At 41.7% G+C, this 10,246-nt stretch overlaps 1 protein-coding gene across 1 annotated transcript; it reads left to right on the forward strand.

Moving 5' to 3' along the window:
• Positions 1 to 3,053: 3,053 nt before the first annotated feature.
• Positions 3,054 to 9,942, forward strand: LOC117756449 (tumor necrosis factor ligand superfamily member 10-like). Its single transcript, XM_034576975.1, has 6 exons — positions 3,054 to 3,229; positions 4,860 to 5,003; positions 5,477 to 5,522; positions 5,633 to 5,740; positions 7,644 to 7,897; positions 9,133 to 9,942. The coding sequence occupies exons 1-6, from the start codon at positions 3,116 to 3,118 to the stop codon at positions 9,340 to 9,342; spliced, it is 876 nt and encodes a 291-aa protein (XP_034432866.1). The 5' UTR covers positions 3,054 to 3,115; the 3' UTR covers positions 9,343 to 9,942.
• Positions 9,943 to 10,246: the final 304 nt, after the last annotated feature.

The raw sequence follows: 10,246 nt of genomic DNA on the forward strand, positions 1-10,246 counted from the left end.
TATCGATTATCCTTTGAGGGTCACAAAGGGGCGCTGGAGCCGATCTCAGCTGACATTAGTGGTCTCTTATTAACCGAACCCCGATCTATGGACTGTGGGATGAAGCTGGAGTACGCAAATACAGGGAGAACGTGCAAACACCACACAGCTGTGTATATATACAGTCGTATATATATAAAAGTATACAAAGTTTTATTTGTAAATTTTTTTGTAATCCGATAAAGATTTAGATCTGTTATTTACAGTTTTATGGCAGCAACATCTACACATCTGGGATTAAAACCTGTTGCATGTGGACACGTCTGCCAGAGGTCAAAGGTCAACAACTGACTGGACTGAAGAAATAACAGAAACACAAGTGGCCCGATATTAAGGAAATAGCTAAAAAACACTGATGCATTTCCACTCGCACAATTACTCCCCAGACACATGTTCACACATGGTCTCTCTCTCTCTGCCTGCTTGCCATGGGATTGTAGACAGGCATCTCTCTCAGGGTGTCATCTTCCCCGCCTGAGGCCAGACAGTCTCAATATATCACTCACCTTCTCCACCTCCCTCTCTGCGAGCCTGGGAATTGATTCACTTCAGGGGAACGCAGGAAACGCTTATCGCTTTCTCTTCCGCATTTTAATCACTGAGGGGGAAACAAAGTAAATACTTCTTTTCCTCGAGACGTGGGCCGCTCGCAATTACGACCACATTTGCATACGCACGTCTTCGCGGTGAGAGCTGCTGTGGAATTTACGGTTGCACATGCATGACTCTGTTGATTGCGTGCACGCTGGTTCTGGTAGTTGGGAGGGTCGTCCCACTTCCTCACACTGACAATGGAGCCGGGGTGAGAGGTGAAGGAATGAAAGTACAGGAATCACTCAAGGTTAAGTCGTGCAGATTGAATGACTCCCCTGTGACAGATCCCGCTCAGTGCTACGCTGCAGCACTAACAATGGCGGGTCACTTGGCACTAATCTGCGAGCATTCTCTCAGATCATTTCACAATAGCAGGAAAGAGAAGAGAGGAAAAAAAAGCAGTTTTTTTATCTGACTTTCACGTTTTCATGCAGTGATGCTGCGTTCGTGGTAAACGGTCTGTTTAGAGCGTTTCCAGTCATATCGACCACTCAGAGCTCAAGTCACATTCACCCCATCGCTTCTACACACAGAACTTTGTCTATAACACCATTCATACACTGTCAGGGTTCAGTATCTTGCCCAAGGGGCCAGGGATATTGATCCACCAACCTTCTGGATAGTGGACAACCCCCTCTACCTCCTGAGCCACAGCTTTAGTGACCTCCACTCCTGTAAATCATTGCATGGATATATGACAATGTGACATCTTTTTTTGGGGGGGGTACTCCCATCTGCAAATGCAAACATATATACAAAAACACAGTATTAGATTGTGTTTTTCAATTTATATACAGTATATAATCACTCAATGAGATTGCATTATATATATTTCCACTTCCTTTATTTTTATTTCACCTAACTTAATGGAGCATGTTTAGTTATAGCCACATCTTATCTCATTTCCATATTTTAAGCTCCATTTAATATTTAATATTTTATTATATTATATCCATTTATCTACGCACGGGCCTTGGTGGATATATATATCTATATATATGCTGTCATGTTAGACTGTTATATTCTACAAGAGGGCTTTCATTGGTTTATTTTAATTCATATTTTAATTCATGCTACTCTTTATGCATAAGCTTGAAAAGTGCTATATAGATACAATTTATTAATATATTAACGTCATCTACAGGTGTTTTACTGATATAAAAGAGAAGCTGAAAAAAAAATGTGAAAATAGAATTAAATTCCAGGAAAAAGGTCAAATATCTTCATCGGTGTTAAACTGCCAGAGATTTATTGTTTCCAGAGGCTCTGTGCTCTTCTTAAAAGCCTCGTCCAGCCAACAGTTATCTAATGCTGCCTTCACTCGCTCCTCATTTCGGAGACTGGAAGTCGTGAAAACCATTTGTGAAGCTTTTGAAGTGCTCCTGGCTGGAAGTAATAAAGAAATAGAGCCCGTAAAAAAAAAAAATATGGCTGATGCTTGGAAATCGGGATTTAAAATGTCACCAAAGCTACTTTGAACTGCAGAAAGGAGGAGACGGCGTCGGAGACCAAAAGACAGTTGCACCTTTACCCACCTGCTGCACAGTAACTATAAGGGTCTCATAAAATGATAAGGCCACAGTTATGTTCCCTTTTCAAAGTCCTGTCATCACACATGTTTTTCATAGAAAGTAAAATATGCTTTGCGGCCTTTAGATGATCATTCCACTATCATCACATACGATTTTGTTTAACTCATTAATACTATCAGGATAAGATAAGAAGTTCTTGACTGAAGACCAAAGATCACAGGGCCTTTGTTGTCGGGGCCCCGACCCTCTGGAACAGATTACTTGATTTTCTTTCTTTTTGCTATTGTTACGTGTGTCTCTGTTATTTCTCTCCTTAGATTATTATTATTATTATTATTATTATTATTATTATTATTATTATTAACCCTTTGAGTGAACAGGGACAAGAAGTTGAGAAGAATTTAAACCTGAACATCTCCACCTGCTGATGAAGCCTATGTGTGATGATCAAAAGCTCCAGAAAAGCCAATAAATTGACCTTGAAGTGTGTTATTAGGGAAAATAAGAAAATAACCTGCTAGATATCTTAATAAAACTCTGCACCATCTTTGCATCAAGTTACAGCTAAATATCAAAAATGCAAAGATCATATATATATGATGTATATATAGATATATTTGGCTTCAGCACCTCGAAGTTTTCCCTATTTTCGACGGCCCCTGAGGGCCCTGGGAGTTGCATTCAATCTTCCTGCTTATTTCTGTCTAATAACAGTGACATCTTGAGGCTGTTGTAATCCTCCACACCTCCTCTCTGCTCCACCTACAAACTGCTGCTCTGGTTTCCGGCCTCCTCCTCCTCCTCTCTCTCTCTCTCTCTCTCTCTCTCTCTCCCCCTCTCCAGAGCAGAAATGCGGCAGAGCCTGATCTGACTTGTCCTGCCTGCTGGAAGCCTTTTCTCCACTCTCTCTTCTGGACTTTATTTGGGTGCTCTTCTCGCACCGCTGGGACATGGCCATCTCTATCTCCCTGCAGAGTCTGGGCCTCATCGTACTCGCGGCCGTCCTCCTCCAGACCATCGCCGTGGCCATCAGTTTCATCTACTTCAACAAAGTCCTGAGCACAGTGAGTTAACTGACATCTAACAGGGGACATTTTAAATGATGACATACTCTCTTTGTCATAATTTCATAGTGATCTAACATTCAGTTTAGAGAAATACAAGACCTTTGACCTAATTTTACAATAGACTCTGTATGGATACAGGACTGGGACAACATTGAAACAATATCCTGTACTGAAAACTACGCAGCTATAGTAAAAGTTTATTTAAGATTAACTTTACTTTGAAATAAAATGATCACATCCTTTGAGTAGTTACAGACATTCTGTTCCTACAGAGATGTAACGCTGCAGAGTTGTCAGATGTGGTAATCCTCTTTAAAATACTGTTAAAGTATCATTAAAGTACCATTTTAACTACTTTATACACTGCTGGGCACATCATTCATTTCTCTTTTATAAATTAGGACCGTCAATGTCATATTATACAAAAATAGATTTGAAATATTTTAGAAAAAAAAGGTGTCCTTCATAAATGGTGCAGGAATTTCCCTTCTGCTGGACAACGAGAGAGGAGACAGTTTTAAAAACAATGACAGGACTTTGCACTATAGTTATAAATGAGTCCGTGAGACCAAACAAACCTGTTCAATAAAAACTAATAAAACATGTTTATAAAAGCTGATAGACCTGTTCCTGACCTCTGATTGGCTGAGGAGCAGGAAACACCCGGCGCTTACCTGTGAGTTCCTGTAATCACATCAACACATTAATTGTTAACCACTTCCAATAATACCAATAATACACTATAAGTAACCAAGGGACTGTTTTACTTTACGGAAGCATAATTCAAATTAATCCAGGTTACATATATGTATTAAAATTTGAATTTAGATTTTATTATCAAATGTTGATAATAGACTTGACAGATGTTTTTCATACAAAGTAAAATGTGCTCTGCTTACTTTTAACGATAATTATTATTACAGCATTATTACAAAATAAATTGTTTTTCTAAAAGCAGAATAAATTTTGAGCTTCTCTTTTTAAGTGTCCATGAATAAGAAGTCCAGAAGAATGGAAATATGAACTAATTGAACTTTATTCACATATTGATAAATATACATATCATAATTGATATTTAGCAAAGTAACCAGGGAACTATTTTACTTTGAGAAAGCATATTTTGTAGTATTTAAATAGACCCAGATTAAATAAATGGATACAAATATGGATTTTGATTTCATTATGGTGATGATTATTTTTGTATCTATGTATGTATTTTTCTCAGAGTCAGGGTTTACTCATACAATACATAAATATACAGTATATAAAAAATATAAACACGAGAGAAAGATATGCACAGTATGAATGTTAGATAAGTAAAAATTGAATGTTTGTACATTAGGACCGTTATTGGCTACAGAGAGTTCACAAATCACAGTCACAGGTGAGTTATTAATAATCTGCAACTAACTTGATAATCAATTTATATATTTAAAATCGTTTTTCCTTGCAGACAAATATCTGCAAATATTCGTCTCAAATGTGAAGCTCTGCAGTCAGTTTCAATGATTTGAATAAGCCAGAAGATTTACCCTCACTTTATAAAGAAAACGATCGGCAGATAAGACCATTGGATTATTTAGTTTCTGCGATTTATCATTTTGTTTTCATCTTTTCATCCCAACAGATGCAGGAGAGTTTCTCCCGCAGCAGCGTTTCCTGTCTGATAAACGCAAACCTGCACTCGGAGTTCGAAGAGTCGACGGCCGAGGACAGAAAACGCAATCCCTGCTGGCAAGTCACGCAACAGCTCCACTACCACATAGAGAAGGTTTTGATTTATTCTCTTTGTCCCGATTTGCATATGTCTGTGTGGAAAAGAAAACAAACCCAGATCTGGTGCAAGGTTCATTTGGTGTTTAAGAAAAAAAACACAAGACACCAGAGGCCAATTTTTCTTTTAACAGTAATCAGGGATCCTCTCGTGCTCCACATGCAGTTACTCAGACGTCACCGGCTAAAATTGGAAAAATGATCCAACACTGACTCAGCCAAAAGGGGAAAACCGCTATTACATGTCCACACATGAACTGTGTAGACCCAGGGTGAGTGGGAGTGACTGGATATGCAGGGTGACAGGGTTCCTGATAGATTACTGAATGTTTCTAATTTAGATTTAAAAGATACGTAAAAAAAAGTCAGAACAACTGTAAAAGACAAGATATATTAACCGACTGACCCGTTCTCTCTCCCTCCGTCCTCCCCTCGTCCCTTTTTCTGTTTCTCTTTGTGTTTTCCTTTCAGACAATGGCGGACAGATTCCAGAAAGAGATATCCTCCACTATGAGAAGTAAGAACAATGCCTCCATTGACAGCCAATTACTGCTAATGGGCTTAAAGTATGACTTTTCCCACTAGAAATGTCCAGAGAGTGTTTCTTATCTGCTCGTGTTTTCGCAGATAAGCTGACGGGAGCGCTGCCCATCCTGAGCCCCGGGGTCCCTCTTCCTAAAGTCGCGGCCCATGTGACGGGTGTAGTCTCCTCCACAGACTCTCCCATAGCAGAGGGTGAGTGCACGAGTCAGATGCAAAACTGCCTGGAGTCGATTCTTTTACGAGGTGAACGTGGTCATGGAAAGTAGATTAAAAGGACATCTGCGGGATTGTAAATCTAAAAAACAAAATAATAGGGATGTTATGAGTATAGACAAGGGTGTAATGATGAGGCTTGGGTTGGCTCACCTGCACCTTCCCAGTGCAAGAGGTGAGGAATGTGCTTCGAGGCTTCCCAGGCTGCTTTCAGGTTCAATAACGTCTCCCTACACGTCTGTCAGGACCTGCAGATGTGCAGCTGCTTCTGCGTAACCTGCAGCGTCCTGCAGTTTCTCTGCACAGGATGAGTCACTGTCTTAATTAATTTCTGTCCAGCAAACGAGCGCGGGCCACTTTTGGCACCGGCCCATTCCTGGACCACACAGGCAACATGGGCTCACATGCACCCCAGATGACAGGTCCACAAGGGCAGTAAACACACAGACAGGCCCGTAAAAAAGCTTTTTGAGGAGTTCTTTTTTTTGACAGTTCATCGGCCCAGCAATCCAGCAGCCCACCACGATTTGTCCCAATGTGCCCAGGGAGGGTCCTGACCTCATCCGGGGCCTTGAGCAAAATTCTTCTAAGTTGCTCTATAACTGACCTGAGAGCCACTTCAACTATTTAACATCGCCACAGTTACAATGGACAATACAGTGACCTGAGTCGCTTCCTTCTTTAAAATAGTTCGATCCACCGCAGAGTTAGTAGAACTACATATGTAGAAGAGTATGAGGGACAAAACCAAAGAATACAATGTTTTCCATAGAGACTAAAGATTAACATAGACTTAAAGTAACAAAAATATATATATACAGGGGCAATTTAGGGTTCAGTGTCTGACCCAAGGAGAACAGGAGGAACCAGGGATCGAACCACCGACTTAATGGTTAGTGGACAACCCTTTATAATGGCTCTTTGCCTGGTGACAAGTCCTAGACACGGAATCTCACCTACTGACAAACTTAAGCGTAGCCCCTTCAAATTGCAGATAACAATACTATTATGAACTTAACCTAATATTCATGTTGAACCAATGCCATTTGATTTCATTTGTGATACGGGTGATGTTTTCTCCAATTCATTTCTGAATCACAGGATTTTTTCCAGCACAATTTTCAAAAGTTTGGACGATAAGATCAGTGAAGTTTTATTTAGATTTTGTGGAGTCAGTCACTAATTCTGTCACAATGGGATTTATTCTTTTTTTAGCTGCTGGAAACTGGACAAACTTCTGATGGTGCACATTTTACAGTTTGATAAAGTTAGACAGTCCTAATTAAATCTGGCTCAGGCTTTAAATTGATGAATGAGCTGAACAATGTTGTTCTCTGTTATGTTTGTTCCGGGGGGGGGGGGGGGGGGGGGGGGGGTTGTTGGCAGCGTAAATAGCTCTGATACTTTTTATATCTCTGGTAAATATACTTATTTAGCTTTGGCTTCAAGGATCTTGTCCATAAGGATCCAATTTCTAAATCTAAATCTAAAAAAAGACCTGTTATCTTTTCCTTTTCTGGAGGAAGGAGTTCATCGGCCACTTCTGCTGCTTTTTTTAAACATGTGGCTGTCGTCGCTGGACTGGAAAAATTAGAAAAAACATGGCAGAAAGAAAACAAGACATTTTTTTAAAAGCATCACATAGCTGAGTTTATTATAGTCCATTAGCGGAGCAGTTGTTGGGCTGCCGCTGCTCTGTGGGCACATCTGTGAGCACTATTTACACACAGACTCTTTAGACATTTGTTTCTCATTTGAATGGCAGTGACTGTTTAAACTCAGCAACACTCCAAACGGCAATCTGAAAAAGCTCTTGCATCATAGGGAACGGCCTCAAACATTGAGCATGTGTGTGTTTCTGCGTGTGCGTGTGTGATTGCAGGCTCAGGGAGCAGCAGGGGGTTCCTGGGGCAGCGTATCAGAGGGTGGGAGGGCCACAGGGGTCTGTCCTTCCTGCAGAACATGGAGCTGAGGGGTGGCGAGCTCCTGGTGCCCACAGCTGGCCTCTACTACATCTACGCACAGACCTACTTCAGGCTGCCCTCGACGGGGGAGACGGAGGGGGAGGCAAAGGAGGAGACGGGGGACACAAAGGAGGAGGAAGGAGCGCAGCTTGGGCAGTATATCTACAAGAAGGTGAGGCTTTGTGTGCTTTAAAGGACAATACTTGGAATTGAAAGATCATTTATCTGGATGGGGGGGGGCAACATGTGCATTGTCGCCTCACAGCAAAAAGGTTGTGGGTTCAAACCTGGTCGGGGCCTTTCTGTGCCAAGTGCCCAGTTCTCCGCCTAAATTTAAACGTCATGTCCTGTGTGCACCAAGACGTCACCCCCTCGCCTGAATGCTCTAACTAAACCTTGGGCCCTATGAATACTGCAATAGAAAGAAGTCGGACTCTATTATTCTTTATCATAACAGAAATATGAGGTGTTTTTGAATAATAATCCTCTGACTTTATTCTGTGTACTGTCAGCCTGGGTTAGAGGTGCCCATACAAATTAAACAATGAATACTTAGTGAAAGCGAATCAAACAAAATGAACAAAATCAACCTAAACCATAAACAAATTCTATAGCAGCACTTTAATTCTGAAAAAAGGAAGTGGGAACTACAAACAACGTTAATTAAGATGGTCATTCGTCAAAGTGCTGGACAGTCAGTTCCTAAAAAGCAGTGTCTAATGTTAAAACCTTAAAACACATGATTGGTAGGCACTTAAATTAAAAACGAAACAAAAGAAGCAAAAGAAGCAGCAGGCGAAGACGTACAAAGTAACACAGGAGTAAGAAGAAATATCCTCGATGTGCATGAACAACACAACAACAGGTGTCCAGGCCCTGCTTAGCTCCATATGAACAGAGTTACAAACAGGAAGCACCAATGGAAGATCTGGGTAAAGAAAGTACAGCAGCACCCACAGTTATCGACCTGATCACGATGCAGCTTCTACCTGAAGGAAACTTACCTGTGAAGAGAGGGGAAGTGCCAGTGAACCAACCACAGGCTACGTTCAAGAGCAGTGGGGGAGGAAGTGTCTTTCCCAGTGTTCCCTACCACCGGGGGAAAAAGTGTGTGACTCATTACTGATTGGTCAGGGCAACACAAAACAAAACTTCCCCGGCCAAAACAGAAATGAGCTAATACGAACACAATGTCAGGACTGGACATGGTGACTCAGAATTGCCACTGAGGGCAATGAAGTTTCTGATGACACGCAGCTGTGCCAAGAGAACTCTTTACCCTCAAATGTCAGTGTGGCCTTGAATGCACCACAGTTGATTCATAAAGTTATTGATTTCCGATTGTGTCAGAATAAAAAGAAAAAAATCTATCTCATATGATTTACAAAGTTGTGATGTGTTCCTCAGATGAGTTCCTACAAGGTGCCCATCCTGCTGATGAAGTCGTCCCGCAGCACGTGCTGGCCCCGGGGTCAGGAGCCCGGCCTCTTCTCCCTGCACCAGGCCGGCACTGCCTTTCTCAAGCCCGCTGACCGCCTCTTCGTCACGGTCAGCAACGCCAGCGCCATGGAGATGGACGGCAGGGCGAGCTACTTCGGGGCCTTCCTGGTGGGCTAATGAGAGAGAGAGAGAGGCCTGGACGGAGGAGTCCAGCACTGGGATGACTTTGTTTTTTGTAGACACTGACAGAGGTTGACCCAAATGTCAGGGTTTGCTCTGGTGAATGTGAGGAAGCTGCCTGGGGATGCAGGGATGGAGACGGACAGACAGCCAGGGGAGTGGCACTGGAGCTGCAGGCACGTAATCAAACCAGACACACCAACAGCGGCCCAGTACGACGTGGGAAGTGGAACCATTTGGTGTGTGTTTACTCCAGCAGTGACCAGTTAATTGATAACAGCTAAACCACACACAAGATATTTATTCTGTTTGTAAGACTGCGGCGAGCAGAACGCACAGCAAACAGATTGTGCGGTGCATTCAGGTCACCGGGGATTTGGAGGAGGACAATAGATGCAGATTAAATGTTGTGCTCTGGTGTGTGAGCAGCTGGGAGAAGAGAGCCGTGTGGACTAAATAACACTTAGTGGAGTTTTTATTAAAAGTGAATAAATGCCACAAGATGTTAAAGGATCTTTAAATTTTCTCTTTGTACAACATTCTTGAATAAATCTGTGGTGTGACAAAGAATGTGAAGTATTAAAACTGTTGTTTGATTACGAGGAAATTCTCTCTTTTAACAGTGTGAGCAGAAAACTGTTGATCCTCTGACTTGATTTGATGGAGCAGAGGAGTCGACTTTATTCACACCACGTCCCCTTTAACCTCAAAATGCTAAACCAAAATCCTCGGGTTTAGTTTGATTAAATCCTGTTAAAAGGTTTTTTTTTGGGGTAGTTTTTCCTCAACTCTATAGTCGAGGGTTCAGGCCAGAGGATGTCCCACCTTTTTAAGCCCCGAGAGGTAAATTGTGATTTGTGAATATCGACTATACAAATAAAATGATTGTTTGACTTGATTC

The sequence above is a fragment of the Hippoglossus hippoglossus genome, chromosome 22, assembly GCF_009819705.1.
Source record: "Hippoglossus hippoglossus isolate fHipHip1 chromosome 22, fHipHip1.pri, whole genome shotgun sequence".
In the NCBI taxonomy this organism is placed as follows: domain Eukaryota; kingdom Metazoa; phylum Chordata; class Actinopteri; order Pleuronectiformes; family Pleuronectidae; genus Hippoglossus; species Hippoglossus hippoglossus.